Source organism: Balaenoptera physalus, assembly GCF_965194825.1.
Source record: "Balaenoptera physalus genome assembly, chromosome: 20".
In the NCBI taxonomy this organism is placed as follows: domain Eukaryota; kingdom Metazoa; phylum Chordata; class Mammalia; order Artiodactyla; family Balaenopteridae; genus Balaenoptera; species Balaenoptera physalus.
The window spans coordinates 26384451-26401167 of NC_138901.1; the positions used below are offsets into that span (position 1 = coordinate 26384451).

The window sequence follows — 16717 nt, forward strand, 5'->3', positions numbered from 1 at the left end:
TTCAGGCAGGCATGAACTTTCAAAGAAATCCTAGACAGAAAAAGGACCAGAACTCAGATCACGCGTTAGGCTTCACACGTATCCCCAGAGTCCCCACATACTCACTCTCTATGAAGTTCAGAACTAGACGGAAGGAGGATGACTGACCTCTGTGGGAGAAGTAAAAGTGAAAGAGGTTCTTGGTGCACTGACAAAATGACAAGTTGAAGGTCTATGGTTCCCTTTCACTTCCCAGATGGATCAGGAATAGGAAAACAAGGCTTAACCACTCATGATAATAATCAAACACATGGATTTTGCTAGAGATTTTGCTACACTTGGTTGGGAAAATGACTTCCAGAGAGGCAGACACCAACCTGGTACCCATTTTTGTACATGGATAGTATCAAGGAAATGGGCTCTTGCTGGTAGTGCCCTAAAACTACATATTTAGTCTGAGTTTCTGAAGCTGTTGCCCTAGGTCAGTCCCTACTGGATGAGGTAGAACTACGGTGGTGGGGATGTTCTTTTTTCTGCGAGGCACTTGTTTTCCAGCTATGTGCCAAACAGATCTGAAGAGCAGCAAGGTCTGGTGTAGCTGTGGGTGGTCAAAGCAGGGATGAAGGCAGCCTGAGGAAGGCAGGACTCCATGGAAAGTACCTCCTCATTCACTGGCTGTTTTTAATTGCTGTTCAGCTTTCCCTAGGAAGGGCAAGGAGTCAGCCGTGGAGGCCAGGTCTTGATGACACTGAGCATGTCTCTAGGTATCTATTTTCCCTCAGTTCTATATTTTTTCTATTTTTACTGATTCTGAAATAGCCCTGGCTTCACTGATGAGATCGTGTGTGGGGCAGAGATTGAAACAGTGGATCTGGGACTTCCCTGGCGGTCCAGTGGTTAGGACTCTGCGCTTCCACTGCAGGGGGCACGGGTTCGATCCCTGGTCAGGGAACTAAGATCCCACAGGCCATGTGGTGCAGCCTTAAGAAAAAAACCACAATGGATCTACTTCCGTCGCCTTACATGATTTAAAATGTGTGGGAAAATCAGTTTGAATGATGCCTAGGACTAAAGTCAAGACAAAGCAAGTCTTCGACCCCTACCCAAGCACGTCACTCAGAAGTTTGGTCCTGAGGTCTGCTCATCTCCCTGCGAAATCTAGGACCTCGTCTCACTTCCTGTCTCAGGTGTAGCAGCCTTCACAGTCCTTACTTGAGTTCTCATATCTTCTTCCTGCCAGAAAAAGCCTTGAAGCTGGAACACCCACTCCACCTGCCAACAGCAAAAAGAGGTCAGCCCCACAGCAGTGCTGACCAACTTGGCCCAAAGCCCCAGCTAATCAGCAAGCTCCCAGACACAACTGTACATCTCTCCATAAGGGGACATGGGGGAAGGGGGTGACCAAAACACACTTTCTCAGACCAGAGGCAACACTAGCAAAGGGGGAGGTGAGAGGACTTTTTCTTAAAATCTTTAAAATGTTTGAAAAGTTGCAAAACAAGATAAAAGTTATAGCCTAATTGTGTACTAAACAAAAATACATATACACATTTCTAGAAAGTATACGAAAACATTACTCTGAATTTTACATGTCAGTTTTCTGTATATAACTTGTATTTCTTTATCAGCATAAATTAAGTTTTTCTGACTTAATTTTTAGCCTTTTTTTTTTTTTTTAAGAATCTTCATTTTATTTGGCTTACAGTCATAAGTTAATTACTAATTAGGAAAGAGCTCTTGTTTGATAAGACCAGCCCCTTCCAACTAGATGGGGGGCAAAAGCCATTGTAAATTGAAACAAAAAAGAACTCAGTGTTACTCCCAGAATTCTATTCACCCCATAGGATAAACTCTAGTAGCATCATTAAAGGACTGGGCTAAGCCAGGTCACACAGCGGTACATGGGGAGTTCAAGATCACAGGTTTCATGAGGAGGATCACAGCTTCTAGTCCTAAACTTCATCTGGTAATCTCACAGACACTGTCAGGTGGGCATTCATTACTTGGACATTTGTTAAGTACCTACCCCTAGATGCACATGTGGCTGTTCCAGCAACCATCCAGTACCTTAAAGCATTCAACTCTTCACAGGCTTTTTGTATTACTTTGAGGGAGAACAGATCCTGGTCACCTCAGCTGGAGAGCTTTCAAATGCCTTAAACCCTCGGGTCTAGCTTTCTTTTCTCTGGTTCCGTGGCCCTGCTGTTATAGTGAAGTGCTTGGCATGTGCTGGTCCTGTAGATCTCCTGGGTTTCTGCCATCACCGTTGTCACTGTGACTACGCTCCAAAGCTCTGCACCCCGTTGGTAGGTGGGGCCACCAGAGAAATAACAGCACAATCAATATTAAAAATGCAGTCTGCCACAGGAAGACAGGTAAGGAGCTGGGCCAGGTGACAACACCCACCTAGCCTAGCCCTAGGAGAAAGTCCAAAAAGGATTCTGAATCCTTCCTCTAAAAGGATTCAGCTGGCAAACCCTACAAAAAGGCACATAACACCTGTTCGGAAGCTTTAATACAGTATTTAAGACTTTTGTCTTTCTAAATTCTTCATTGTCAATCTCTGCTGCTCTCCACCCACTTTCCCCTAAGAGCTCTGCCTTAGCTACACAATGGCCAGTCCTCTCCTCATGGGGCCTGTTTCCTTTACTCTCAATTTAAATTCAAAATAGGGAAAAATTGCACTTGAGAATAAATCATCCATTTTATTTTATTTTATTTTGTCATGTGCTCACAGCATCTCTCTCTCCTCTCCCTGGCAGGTCACAGAGATAAATTAAAAATAAAATCTACAAGGAAAATAATTTATAAAAGCACTTCCCAGGTTCGTGCCTTCTATCCGTACTGCTCAGTTAGAATGCCTCCCCACCTAAGCGGGGAGGAGAATCAGTGCTTCCCCACTTCAACTCATTCCTGCTAGCCCGGGGCAGACAATGCTCCAGACCCAGGCCGAGGTGGGGACAGCAGTGGCAACAGTTAGAGACACTGTGGTCCTGGAACCACCCGGCCACCTTGGCGCTCCCCTCTCTGCCTCCCCCAGGCAGTCCTCCAGGAGCCCTTGCTAAACTGGGGGTGTGGAGAAGCTGCCTGTGGCCAAGAGCCTGAGGGAGGGGTACCCTCAGCCCCCGTTACATGCACTTCTCATTCTCCTAGAAAGAAACCCAAAAAAGACAGACAGAGACCTCGGGACAGAGGAGAAAAATCCCAAGTGTTCACACGGTTACACGGAGTCTTTATGGCAAAGAGAACATTTAGCAGCTTTGAATATTGGTATCTCCTTTTTACTCAACACAAGCATTCTAGACCCTATAAGTGAAACAGGGCTCAAGCCCTAAAAAAATCAAAGCGCAAGAAACTCTAAGAGGACTAGTTTTTGTCGTTGCTGCTGGGTTTTGTAGTTTTTTGTCTTTCCAGTGACAAAGCCCAGTTGTTGGTAGGGGAGGCCTGAGGGAAGGGTCATTCCCCAGTGTTGTGCTGAATACTGCCTGGCTTGTCCACACCATCCCCCTGCCTCAGAGCAGCTCCCAGGAGGCTGCAGGCCCAGCCCTGTGGGCACTGCCGGCACCCCAGCTCCAGAAGAGCTCCAGGCAGCCGGTGAGTGGTGGGGGCGCACGGGTGGGAAGAGAACAGCATTCGCATGCAGGCTCTGATGGAGATGTGGGAGCCTCAGCTCAGGGGTTACTGGGCACAGAGGAAGATGTATGGCAGGGCAGTGAGTGACATGCTTGGTGTTGGGGCTGCTGCAACATGAGGCCTCACGACCCCCGCCTGTTGACTCTACCCTTTGATCCTAACCCTCCAAGCCAGTGTCGGGTCCCAGGGGCTCCCCTATGATGGAAACCTCACAGGAGGTATCATCCAAGAGCTCCCCTTCAGGGATGCCAAAGTGAAGGAGCAGGAAGAGTTCACAGGCCCCTCCCAGAACCTACTCCGTGTTCCACCCCTCCCCTAGGTTGAAGTGGGGTTTACTCACACCAGTGATCTAGTCCCCTCTAAAACCTGCTGCCTGAAATCCTGGCCAGAGCCAACTTAACCTGCCCTCTGATTTTCTTCCCGCTTTGATTTTTCTGGGTTTTTTGTTTTCCTTCCTTCCTTCCAGGAATGAGACTTTCTACTACTTTCCTCTCCTCTCGCAAGTCCCTTACTTTCCCTTTTTCGGCCTCCAGCAATGCCAGCACCACCCTTCCCTCAAAGGAAAGGGGTAGGGGTGAGGACCCTGTCCACCCAAACGGTCTGGCCACTTCCACCCCCCTCAGTGGGGGAAGCTGAGCCAGACAGCGCCTGCGCCTGCCTCTTCCTGTCCACTGACCCGCAGTCATCCCATCTGAGATCTATTGGATAAGAAGGCATTAAAGTCCCCGCTGTAGGTCCAGGTCCAGGCCCAGCCCTTCTCCAGTTTCCATCTCGGTGAGCGTCAACCCCCTTCCTCCCCAGGCTCACTTTCTCCGGTCCTTCGGCTTCCTCTCCTGCCGCCGGGCCTGCTGGTCAGCCAAGGTGCGGGGAATGAGGAGGACGCTGCCATCCCCGGCATACTGCAGCGCATACTGACTGGGCGAGTAGGGCCGCCCGTTCTCATCCCGCAGCCGCCCAAACACTTCCTGGTACAAGCTCTGGACCTTCTGCTTCATCTGCCGCAGGGACCGGAGGAACTCCACCTTCTCCCGCAGCAGCCGGGCTTTATCGCGCTGCAGGTCCTCCACATCCCGCTCCAGGTTCAGGATGGTGTCCAGCTTGCGCTTGCGGCAGTTCTGCGCCGCCATCTTGTTCTTGCCACGGCGCCGGATGTCACGGATGAGGCTCAGCTGGGCCTCACTCAGCTGGTACTTGGACAGCAGCTCGTTGAACTCCTCAACAGGCAGGTTGATGATCTTGTCGTTGGTGAAGGGGATCTTCATGGCTCGGGCTCGATGTTCATCCCGGCTCATCTGTTTGTCCAGGAAGTCAGCCTGCTTCTCCTTGCTGCCCTTCTTGAGGGTGCTGGGTGGTGGCAGGTCAGCGGAGTCGAGGGCACTGGGTGCCATGTTGTATGTGTGGTTGTGGCCCACGTGCTCCAAATAGGGCAGGCAGGAGAGCTGAGCTGGGTCCTGGTAGCTCATGCGGCAGAACTTGGAATACTCGGGCTGGTAGCCCACAGCGCCCTCAGCCTCTTCCAGATCCAAGGTCTCAGAGTCAGAACTGTAGCCAACCGCACCTTCCTCAGAAAAGGAGGAAGAGGCTGAGGAAGAAGCAGAGGAAGAAGAAGAGGAAGAAGAGGAGGAGGAGGAGGACGAGGAGGAGGAAGAACTACCTTCAGAGCTGCTCAGGGAGGAAGGGCTATGGCTGGAGTCCAAGGAGAGGCCTGAGTCAGAGTCAAATTCCTCTTCGAGCTGGGAGGCCTGCACGGGGTTAAAGCCTTCTTCAATGGCCAGGTCCATCAGGCTGATCTCATCTAGCATGGCTTCATCTAACAGACCCCCGAGTGGGTCAGGCAGCTCAGGGCCTGCTGTGTCGTTGGCTGTGCCATTCAGCTGGGGTGGAAAGAAGAGCCCTGCCAGGTTGGTGGAACCAAAGGTGGAGTTGAGGCTGGTGGAATTGCTGGGGACCAGCGGGAGCAGCGTGGAGCTGCCGGCCACAGGCAGGCTCTCCACCTCAGGGCTGAAGAGTGAGAAGTCCTGGCTGCAGCCCCCCAGGGACGCCTGATGCAGGCTGACATTCTGATTGATGGGAGTGTTGGGGGCAAGGCTGTAGTTGGTGCTCAGTGGGTCTCCTGGAGGGGCATCGTACAGGATTTCACTTGTTGATGTGTTCACTTCCATGGCCTGGGAGGGGAGAAGAGCATCACCGTTCACTTAGCGCAGACTCCATCCCCAGGTGTGGCTGGGGGCTCACGACAGCAGGCACCCAACATAGGCACAGCTGCATGGGTGTAAAGGCAAGAGACAGGAAACCACAGCCCACAGCATCAGCTCCTGGCCCCGCTTGATCCATCATGCCTGGCAGAGACGGGTTCCTCCCTGTGGACTCCACCCCAAGGCAGGACTGATCAGCTCCAGGTCATGTTTGGCCCAGACTCCCCCATCATGGAGGAGAGGAAAAAAGCACCTAACACTGCAAAATCAGCACAGTGAAAAGTACACCCAGCCTTGGAGTAAGAAAGCCTAGCTGCACCACTTGCTGTAAGACCAGGAGCATTTCACTCAGTCTCTCTTTGAGGTTCAGTGTCCTCACGTTTAAAATAAAAAAGGGCTGACTAGATGATCGTGAGGGCCAAGTGAGACGACGATGGCTGTAAAGCACTACAAGAATGTCAGCTTTTATTAATGCTAAACCTAGGAAACACCCAGCCAAGTGATTATCTGCCTGAAGGGAAAGAAGGAGGCACACCTAGGAGCCAGGCCTGCTTTAGAAGCCTGAGCCCCGGGGCTTTAACCCAAACCCCAATCCTGACTCCACCACCTACTGACACATGGACAGTTACCTCTCAGTGTCCCCACTTTCCTATGGATCAGAAAGGTGTTACTCTCTCTTTTCCCAGAAGTGGAAAAGCAACTGAGTATGAAGACACCCCACACAAAGTCCGATAGGTTTGTGCCTGGTTCTGATAATCCTACCTGCATTTCCATGATGGACATGAGATCTTGCCACTGCTGTTCCAAATCAAATGGAGACTCTGTCCCCGTCAGGAGAGGAGACAAAAGATTGTTTTGAAGACCTGGGGGCTCACTCTCACTAGGCACTGCTTCTGTTATGCTGGAAATGTCTGTTGGAAACTAGGGCAAAACACAGAGGGTTTAACAGGGGAGGAGGAAAGACCACCTTCTGCTTTCCTCCCCGAGACTACCACCTGAGGTTCTGTTTCTTCCTTCCTCTGAATTCACCCCCAGCAGCCAGGACAAGGCCAACACCAAAAGCCGGCCCCTCAGGCAGCCACAGAGAGACACACTGTGTGCAGGCTGCCCTGCTGACTCAGTGTGCTCTCCCTGGAGTCCTGCTCACCTCAGCATTCTCCCCAAAGGGGCAGGTGGCCTCCAGCAGCCTAAGGCACTCTTCCAGGGACAGGGCTGTCTGGTCCTCCCCACCAGGCACCTGTGGCAACAGCAACTGTTAAGTCTGACTGACCCGGGCCTTGGCTGCCTGTGGGCCGAAGCCCCTTCCCCAGCCTTTCCAAGGGGAAGCTTGAAGGAGGCCCTGCATGGTTGCAGGCCTACACTCTCCCTCCGTTCCCAGGCTGTCGGCTGGCCCTGAGTCCCAAACTCCAGGGGAGAAGAGAGTGGGGGGTTCTGACACAAGCAGAAAGCCGCTAGGTGCTCTGCCTCCCGTGTGCTGTTCGTTACCAAGGCGTGGCCCCTCCGCTGCGGCTGCTCTTCTACTCCCGCTTCCTCAGCCACCACTGTGACTTAGAAACCCCAACCCGAGATATACATTCAGGCCCATCCCACAGTCAGGCCCATCCCACAGACACAACCTGCCTTCTCTAAAGAGAAGTTTCTAGAAGTGGGCAGAGGCAGGAGTACCTGTGCAGGGAAGCTCTCCCCAGTCTCTCCATCCACTAGCAGGTTTCGTGCCAGAGCTTCTGCACCCTCGCCTGGCCAGGTGTCCTCCTGCTCTGCTCCATCTCGCAGTTCCTTATCCACATCCTGCTCCTTCTGGCGATGACTGTAGTCAAAAATCTCACGCCCAGCCCCCAGGTCAATATCCTGTCGCCAAAGGATGTCAATCAGATCTATGTCCTGAAAGACAGAGCACCTTGACTTTAGCTCTGGGGTCCAGGGGCCCCTCCCTGTCCTGCCCCTCAGAGGTTCCTCCTAGCATCACCCCAACTACTCCCGGGTGGGGCCCCTCCCAATCTACACCTGCCAGACTCTACCCCGTCCCCTCCGTACCAGCACAGCTTCATTCATCCATTTCCAGACACCAGCCTCCAAAAAAAAAAAAAAAAAAGAGCTAGCGAAAACCACTAGCACAACCATCACCATACCGGTCTGCGGGCTTAGGATCTGGACCAGAGGCACAGCCAGGCCAAAAGGCAGGGCCATCTTACCACTACTTAAGAAGGAAGGGGGAAGCAGGAGACACTTCTCATTTCGGGAATGGGAATCCCTTAAAACTTGGTTTGTAGAAAGCCGGCCATGGCAAGCAAGAGTGAACTGTCAAGCAAAATTGCTTCGCAGTGGCCAGCCTTGCATCAGCCTGTGGTGCCATTTCATTTGCATAAAGGGGTGGGGTGGACTGGAGAGGAAAATCCCTGCATTTGCAACCACCTGATGCAACCAATGACAATGACAGGCTATCCAGCCCTTCCTACAGCCGTTCCCCCTTCCCTGGATGAGGCAGGAGTACGGCTGAACACCCACAATTCTCAGTCCAGGCTCACCTCAAGATCCATCCCTACCAGAATAGAATGCCCACTTTCAGCTGATCCTAGCAAGCTGCCTCAATCCCCGGAGAGCCTCAGGCAGTCAGATGATCCTCACTGGACACCCCACCCCTGCCAAGGCCAGCCCCACGGTGTCCCCACAAACCAGTACTCTCACTCCCTTACCACACCCCAGGACTCACTGACTCCCATCAGTCAACCCACTCAAGGACATAGCCCCCATCACTGCCCAGCCACAACTGCCGCCTCGGGCATCAAAACGCCTCCCTCTCACTCTACGCTGGCGGCTCCCGATTAGTTCCTGCTCCAACTGCCACCCCCACTGCCACCAGCGTACAACCCCAATAAATATGAGACGTTCGGGTTTCCTATACATGCCGCCCCCTGCTGTTGAAGAAACCCTAAACTGTTGCCTTCCAATCAGAGATTAAAAGACAGACACTTTCCAGAAAGCAGTATCCTTAGCTTAGACCCACCTCCCTAGCTCTGACCAGGTATCCCTCTCCCACAGTAAGCCTCCCTGATCCTAAGACCTCCCAGGTGCACCTCTCCCTGCAGTCTCCCCACATATACCAACCTGAACAGAAGCCCTGGACCCAGGAGCAGAGGGGGGCTGGGCCACCCGGTGACCAGCCACCAAAGAGTTAAGGGGCCGGCTCCCTTTGGCATGGCCCCTACCACTGTGAGAGCTGCGGTCCAGGCGGGTCATGGTCTGCGAGATGAGCCCCAGGGCAGCTGGTGCTGGGCAGCCGGACAGGGGGCTCCAAGGAGCTCTTGGCTCGCAGGGAGCACACCAGGCTGGAAGGGTGGCCCCTTGCTAGCTCCGAGGGGCCCAAGGAGGGTGCCCCGCCCGTGCTGCTGCCTGGGCGGCCCAGCCCAGCCCCCTTCCTCCATCCTGGAGCAGCCCCCTCCCACCTCACAACCCCAGTTCCACTCAGGCGCCCGGCAGCCCCCACCCTGAGCTCACCGCAGAGGCTGCAGTGAGATGGGACTCCCACCCCATGCTCCGTGCTCAAGCTGCAGAGGAAAGCAAGCTCCCTCCTGGGCCTATCCTCCCGCTCCTCCCTCTCTCCCCCTCCCCACGCCCCCCAAACTTGTTACCTAGGCTGCAGCAAGGAGCCAATCCCCTCCCCCTCCCACCCCGCAGGTCACTGCTGAGGCTGCAGAGAGCCAATCCCCTCCCCCAGGTCAGCAGCTGGGCTGCGGAAAGAGCCAATCCCCTCCCACTGTCGTTACCTAGGCTGCGACGAGAGCCAATCTCCTCCCCCAAGTCTCCGCTGGAGATGCGGAAGGAGCCAATCCCCTCCCACCGCCTGTTACCTAGCTGCAGCCGGGAGCCAATCTCTGCACCAGGGCAGCTGGAGAAGCTGCCGCAAGGAACCAGCCCATCCCCGGGCCGCCTCCGTCTCCTCAAGGAGACGCACCCAGGGGCGGGCAGCCCCACCCAGCCCAGTCAGCCAGCCGGGGTGGCGCAGTGAGAGAGCCCTGGGGGGAAGGGGTGCCACTCTCCCTCCTGTCGCATCCTGCTTACCCAGCCCACTCAGGACTGGAACTCAGGACTGGGCAGACACTCCTCCCACAGCTTCTCCGGGAATCTAAGTTCTTCCCTGGAAGTGTAAGGAGTTTTCCCGTTCCTCAGGAGGGCTGTGGCCAGTCGTCCTCAAGCCCAAGGCTCAAAGCTAGGCTGGGCAGGAACCCAGTGCACCCAGATCCACTGGGAACCAGGGGCTGTGTCACCCTGCAACAAGCCAGACAAGAGGAAGGGGGAAAACCATCTGCACATATGCAGGGATGTCACAGTGCTGGCCAGGCCTAGCCCCAGGCAAGAGGAGGGAGACAGGAGCCTGAAAGCCAGCACTGAAGGAGACAGGTGCTCCGCAACGTCCTGGACACAAACATGTCCCCCCCCGCCCCCCACTTTCTCTTTACCCCAGGCTTTGTTCAAGAGCAATCTCGGCCTGAGCCCCGGCTTACATCTCTAAAGCAGGAAGAATGCCCCTGACAGAATCAGGGTCACAATTCTGGCTCCCATCCTCCCTGCTGCTCCCCTTGAGCCTAAGGTCAGGTCAGGGACAGTATGTTCTCCTTGGTTGCAGAGTGCTCCTCCTCGCCTGCAGAGAGCTGTACACAGGCCACCCCCCGCTCTGGGCAGAGTGCCAACCTCGAGGGGAATCCTATCCCTGACAAGGGCCTGGGCTATAGCTGTCCATCGAATAGGCCTGGCAGCAGGGGAGTGCTGCCACCCCAGGGATAATACCAGCTCCAGCAGTGCCTGTCACATGCTCTGGACCTGGGTATTTTTATCCCTGAGTTGCTGAGGAAATAATGTTCTAGACACACAATAATCCTCCCTTCCCCCATACCCAGCCTGGGCCCCTAATGCTAACCCACCCCCAATCTCCAGAGGGAGCAGTGAAGGCCTGGGGTCAGGGAAAGCACAAACTTCATGAAGATCAAGAAATGGAGGCAACCAGGGTCAAAGTCCCATCCCATCCCATCCCACCCCAACCCATCCAATTACATTGAAAACATCCCATTCCACCCCATCCCAGGAGAGGTCCCTGCAGGAAGAGGAATGAAGGAAGCTATGCCTGGTGGGTTACCAGCAGCAGGGTTCCCAAGCCCAATTACATCCACCCCTTGAGGAGCTACCGTGGGTGGGATGATGGAAAAGGAGGCTGGGAGGCATACTTCTTCAGACCACCGTGCCAAGACTGGAGCCCAGTTGACGGGAAATAACAGAGGCAGCAGAAGAGAGGTGGCACTGTAAGAATCTCAGAAAAGAGGCACTGCAAGGCAAGGAGTGCTCATGACTCCCATACTCAGGTAATTCTTGTCTCTCTCAAAACTAGAGCCAATATGAGCCAGCTAAGCACAGAGCAACCCTGGCACTACTGACATTTGGGGCCATATCAATCTGTTATTTAGGGGCTGTCCTATGCTTTTTAGGAAGTTCAGCAGCATCCCATGCATCTCTCCACTAGATGCCAATAGCACCTTCTCCAGTTGTGACAACCAAAACTGTCTCTGGACACTGCCACATGTTCCCTGATGGACAAAATCATCCCCAGTTGAGGACCACTGGCCCAGAGGAAGCCACATGATTTGACAGTCACTAACATTCAGAGAAACGAGCTCAGGAACAGGCTTCAACGCGGGATGGGAGGCAAAACCTGGTCTGACTGGTAGGCAGAAAGAGCCAAGTTCTACAGCATCTGTAAAACTTTTAACATACCTCCACACCCCCTCTTCCCAAACAATCCCCCCATGCACCCTCGCCTCAAGACTCAGCTCTGGAAAACCCAGCCCAGTGCAATCCAGCCTCCTCCTTCCCTAACGGCCAGCAACTGAACTGGACCTTTTTCCAAGCTCCTTAAGACTGAGTGGCAAGACAGGTCCAAACGCAGAGCTCAAAGCAGTCTTATCACATTGGTGGGGGAGGGGCAGCAGAAACCATTTAACATGGTTAGAGGCGACTGCATCACCTTCTGCCCAGAGCAGTGTGTCAGCCACTCCTCAGTTCAGACCTCTGACAGCTCAAAGCAAGCTGCCTTCAGCAGCAGAATGCGGTTTCTCTTCTAGTTCCCATCCCTCCCATCCCTACTCGCTGCAGTGGGCCTTTAGCAAAGAATGGGAACCTTGGCCCTCTCCTGGCCAAGAATAACTATCTAAATCTACCCCTTGGCTCAGACCCAGGAGAGGCGACTTATCAGGACCTTACCACACCACAACAGGCCTGACCACAAAGGAGGAGAACTTCAGGATACGTATGTGTGTTTTGATGTGGGGGGAGGTACAAGGCAACAGTCCACAAAATATTTGTGTCTTAGCAACAAACATACACCGCATCAAAGCCCATCACAACATGACTCCCTCCCCCACCCCGGGCCTCCAGGAGTCATGTTGAAATCCAAGCAGTAAACACACAGGCATGTTCTAAGGACCTCCCACTGCCCTGACAGTTCATTTAGAGGTGGGTCAATGGTTCAACACAAGGAAATGCTCCCAACCCCCAATCCTAGTCAGACAATCTAGCCCACTCCTATCCCAGAACAATGCCTGAGACCCCCTGGAACCTCTCTGGTTCTTTACAAGGCTTACTACTATTACTACACTCCTTCAGGACCAGCCCACCCCCCCAACCCCAGACCCTTCCCACCCTCCCCTCCACGTTGCCACTAACCTCTTTGGTTAAGTCTCCACTGACTGGAGGGGCTACAGCCCCCAAATCCTCCAAATCTTCACTGAATCCCTGCTCCGTTTCACTTTCTCGCACCCCGTTGTCTGGGCCTGTCACATCCTGGAGACCACTGGAACTCTCGAGGGCGAGGCCCGAGCTGGGCTGGCTGCCAGAGACAGACCCCTCCGGATCCCGGTGGACCAGCCAGGCGTTAACCTCAGTGGTTGGCACCTGGAACCTGTCCAGGGCCCTCACCTGACTGAGGAGCCGCCGGGCAGTGAAGTAATTGTCCAGGTCTATGCTCTTGGGGTGGATACCGTAGCCATCCAAGGTATTCCTCAGGTTGTGGAACTGGGTCTGAGTATAGGCAGAACTGGGCCCCAGGATGATCTCCCGGAGCGGGGGGAGCTGCGAGGTCAGGTAAGTATCCACGTCCACCCGCACCCCGATCAAACTCAGCAGAATGGTGAACTGGAGGAGTCCTTCCGTTAAGTATTTCTTCAGAGAAAGCATTGCTGAAGGACCAGAATGTTTATGCTTTTTGGTTTTTAAATCTTCCAAAAGACAAATCAAGGCCACTGCTCTGCTGCTCCAGCCAGCAAGTTACCCTCCTCAGTGCCAAACCCTGTACCCCACCCTGGCAGAACACAGGGGCTGAGCTTCCTGACGGCCTCAGAGGAAAGCACACCCCTTGGAGCCAAGGCCACACTCCAGACCACATTCACTTTTCCCTTCTTGACACCTCACCTCCGAAAGTACAACTGTTTCCTAACCCAGTCCAGGCCCTCAGGGCCCACGTGACTTACTGTCTCCACAGTCCACATACAGTCACTTCCTCACTCACATTAGTTGTCCTCTCTGTAAATTTCACTGCAGGTTGTTCTCGGGAACAGCTGATGGATATTTTTTTTCCTTCTCTCTCCTAAGGTTTATTTCCTTTGGCTGGAGCTACAGGCCTTTTGTCTTGGGTCAGAGTGTCCCGCCTCCTCCACACTTACCAGGGGGGTTTCCAGAGAAACCTGAAATGGGAATCACAAAAGCAACAGGATAAGATTCCATAATTTTCATGCCATGACCAAGGCAGAGGTAGGAAACACATTAAAAGGCCACTTTTATTTTTTATTTAAAAATAAATCAGTTATTATACTCCAAGAAAAACAAAACATGAAGACCTGTTACAGACAGAACAACTATGAGAGGAAGGTATTGCTCACAAGGGATCTCAGTTTCTGGATATTAATTCTGCAGTACCCTAAAAGGTAGCTCATTTTGGATAAGCAGATAATGCCCAGGGCATCCAAAATATTTTACACCTTGTCTGATTTACCAACCCTCCCCCCACCCCATACACACTACCCAGCTTCTATTTTTAGCGTGAGAAGTCCATTTCCTATCTTAAAAGAAAGTTTGTTTCTCATCTCTCAGGAGAAAACTGCCTACAATTCTTGTGCCTTCAAGTTCTAAAAGGGAGGGAGAGATTATTAATGGGTGAGAGAGTAAAAGGACAAGAGAACAACCACCACATCATAGAAAAGAATAACGCCTTTTGTTTTCCCAACTTTAAAATCTGATTTCCCTTTCCTATCACTCTCACATTTTTTAAAAAAATGGGGGTACTGACGAGATGGGGGGCCCTGAGGCAGGATTATTTGGTCCAGAATTTGAATAGGCAGGTTTTATTTTCATTCACGTGACCTTCTGATCCAAAGCAGAAGGATATGGCCAAGTCTTCAACCCAGATAGCCAAGTGGGGAGGGAGTAAAGCTGCCTTTCACTTTCTAGTCTCTACTTCTGAGCTTCCATTAACCTCATAAACCACGACATAGCTCTCTCCTGTTCACTGCTGTGACCCATCTACGAACTTCATCCTAACGGGAAAGAGGGATACACACACACACACACACACACACACGCCCTTATCTGGTTGGAGTAAACATAACTGCGACCCAGAATTCCTGCTTACACTACCCTCCAGTTCTCACGCAATTTACTACTAAAAACCTCCCAAGAGCCAATTAAGTTCGAGAAACCGTTAAAGATCGAGTAAGGCCAGGCCTGAGCCCGGTCCCACCCTGCCCCGGATACCCGAGTCCGGCTGGGACCAAGTCGCCATGCCGCTCCTGGCGCCTCGACTTCTAGCCTTCTGGGCAGCAGCGCACAAGTGCTACTTTCCTGGCCTTAACCCACCCTGACGGCCAAACCCCACCCCGCCCTCCGCCCTTATGGCCCCACCCCGCTCCCAAGCCCGGGCCTAACACCACGCCTTCTCAGGCCCTCAGCCCTCCCCAGTCCAACCCACCCCGGAGATGCTTTCTCCACGGCCTCTCGGCCCCTCCCTGCCAGGCCCAGGGCCCGGCCCCGATGCGAACTCCGCTCGGCCGCCCGCTCCCGCCTCCTGCCCCTCAGCTCCACCCCGCCGCCCTTCACCCCGTAAGCCTCGGCCCCGCGGCGCTGCGCCCCTCCCGTTAGGGAAAGAAATGTGCTTGATACCCTCTGCTGATCTCGGCGTCCGCCGCTGCCGCCACAGCAGGCGCTCAGCCCGAGGCCAGGCCTTGCCGCCGCCACCGCCGGCCGGCCTAGAGCTCGCCAGCCTCCGCTTCCCTCCCCGCCCCCTCCTTCTACCTCATACGGAAGCCCGCCCTCCGCGTCCTCCCCCGGAACACGTTTCTCCAATCAACGAGCGGAGACAGTGGCCGTCGCCGGATGTTGCTTTGATTGACAGCAGAGAGAACCCAATGGCTGAGTGTGCCTCCTTCTCCCCTTTACCGATTTCCCAAGACTGACACGGTCCATGGCCCAATGGGCATGTAGGCCCACCCCACGGCATGGGCCCACCAATAAAGTGGGGCGAAGGCCCTATCGCCCGGCGTTGGGGACCCCTCGGCCGTGCGCCCACCGCTCGCCGGCTGCAGGAGGTATTACAGGCTGAGCACGGAGTGAAGTTAATAGGCTGAGCGCTTCCAGTGCATTCTTTGGCGAGGGTATAAGGGCTTAGGGCTGGGAATGGGAGGTGGTATCGCCGCCGGAGTGCGGGGTCCCCCTCTTGAGGGTTCCCACGGTGACTTGCAAAAGTCCAGTGAGACCTGAAATGCTGAGGTGGGGCACAGAGCATGTGTTTCGCGTAGTGGGGACGCTCGTGCCGCCATCTTGGATGCTGGCAGCGGAAATCGCTCTCCCAGCTTCCGCTCCGTGCGGACTGCGCGTTGGGCCGCTTGCCAGTAAGGGATCCTTACGCCGCCTGTCTCAGGCAAACCCTGCGGACGGTTTGCCACGACGGTGGTGGGACGTTGGGGTTATGAGGGATGTGGCATAATTAGTTATTTTTGTCATAATACAAACACCTCCTCTGTACCAACCCCCGCCACCCCACCCCCCTCCGCCCAGCCTCCCACGCAGGTTAGTTTTGCTTTTCAGGAACTTTCCTCAGTTTCTAGTGTTCTCCAGTCTCTTCTAGCCAACATCTTTGTGATTTCCAAACGTTGGTTTACCTCCAGCATCACCTTGGGAAGTTGTTAAACTTGCACATTTTGAGGCACCACACCAGAGGTTCTGATTCTTACCCTGGTGTGGCAGTCTGATAACCTCGCCCGTTTATTAAACAACTCGGTAGTTTTCATACAGCTGGTGCAAAGACCACTTTTAGGCAGTCACTGAGTTGGTGTTTGTAGTAAGTTGTTCCTAGCTGTGGGACAAAAGAGGCGTTGACTCAAATTCTTGACTCCCTGGAAGATCCTGCTGATCTAGTGGGCGAGCCATTGGTCCTCATACAACCAAGGACAAGGCCAACTGGTAATTTATTTGATGAGAACATCCAGTCCATCATGTGTTTGGAGAATTAGGCGGCTTAATTCTGGGTGGTTCACAGATTATAACGCACTTTCACCATGTAGGAGTATACAGCGTTGAATCCTCAGAAAACTAGTTACTCATTTCAAAGACAGATTAAGGGGACTTCCCTGGTGATGCAGTGGTTAAGAATCCGCCTGCCAATGCAGGGAACATAGGTTTGAGCCCTGGTCGGGGAAGATCTCACATGCCACGGAGCTACTGAGCCCAAGTGCCACAACTACTGAAGCCTGCGCCCCTAGAGCCCTTTCTCCGCAACAAGAGAAGCCACCGCAATGAGAAGCCTGCGCACAGTAACAAAGAGTAGCCCCCGTTCCCCGCAACTAGAGAGAGCCGTTGCGCAGCCAAAAATAATT

At 53.6% G+C, this 16717-nt stretch overlaps 1 protein-coding gene across 7 annotated transcripts; it reads right to left on the reverse strand.

Annotated features, from left to right (window-relative positions):
• Positions 1 to 2671: 2671 nt before the first annotated feature.
• NFE2L1 (NFE2 like bZIP transcription factor 1) lies at positions 2672 to 15137 on the reverse strand. Of its 7 annotated transcripts, none has more exons than XM_082441753.1 (6): positions 15006 to 15137; positions 12519 to 13534; positions 7473 to 7655; positions 6955 to 7044; positions 6570 to 6728; positions 2672 to 5777 (listed from the first exon to the last, which is right to left on the reverse strand). In XM_082441753.1, the coding sequence occupies exons 2-6, from the start codon at positions 13026 to 13028 to the stop codon at positions 4416 to 4418; spliced, it is 2304 nt and encodes a 767-aa protein (XP_082297879.1). In that variant the 5' UTR covers positions 13029 to 13534; positions 15006 to 15137; the 3' UTR covers positions 2672 to 4415. The 7 variants fall into 7 exon arrangements, with proteins under 7 accessions (XP_082297879.1, XP_082297876.1, XP_082297878.1 ...); XM_082441750.1 differs by having other exon boundaries at positions 7473 to 7688; positions 15006 to 15136; XM_082441752.1 differs by lacking the exon at positions 15006 to 15137 and adding an exon at positions 14601 to 14717.
• Between the last annotated feature and the right edge of the window lie 1580 nt (positions 15138 to 16717).

What these genes read in the sequence shown, in the direction of transcription:
- NFE2L1 (XM_082441750.1), bottom strand. Translation starts at nt 13,028, where the DNA reads ATGCTTTCTCTGAAGAAATACTTAACGGAAGGACTCCTCCAGTTCACC. An exon ending in GTGGAGACTTAACCAAAGAG is followed by an intron (nt 7,689 to 12,518) that starts GTTAGTGGCAAC and finishes TCTGTCTTTCAG; the next exon opens with GACATAGATCTGATTGACAT. An exon ending in GGGAGAGCTTCCCTGCACAG is followed by an intron (nt 7,045 to 7,472) that starts GTACTCCTGCCT and finishes CTGTTGCCACAG; the next exon opens with GTGCCTGGTGGGGAGGACCA.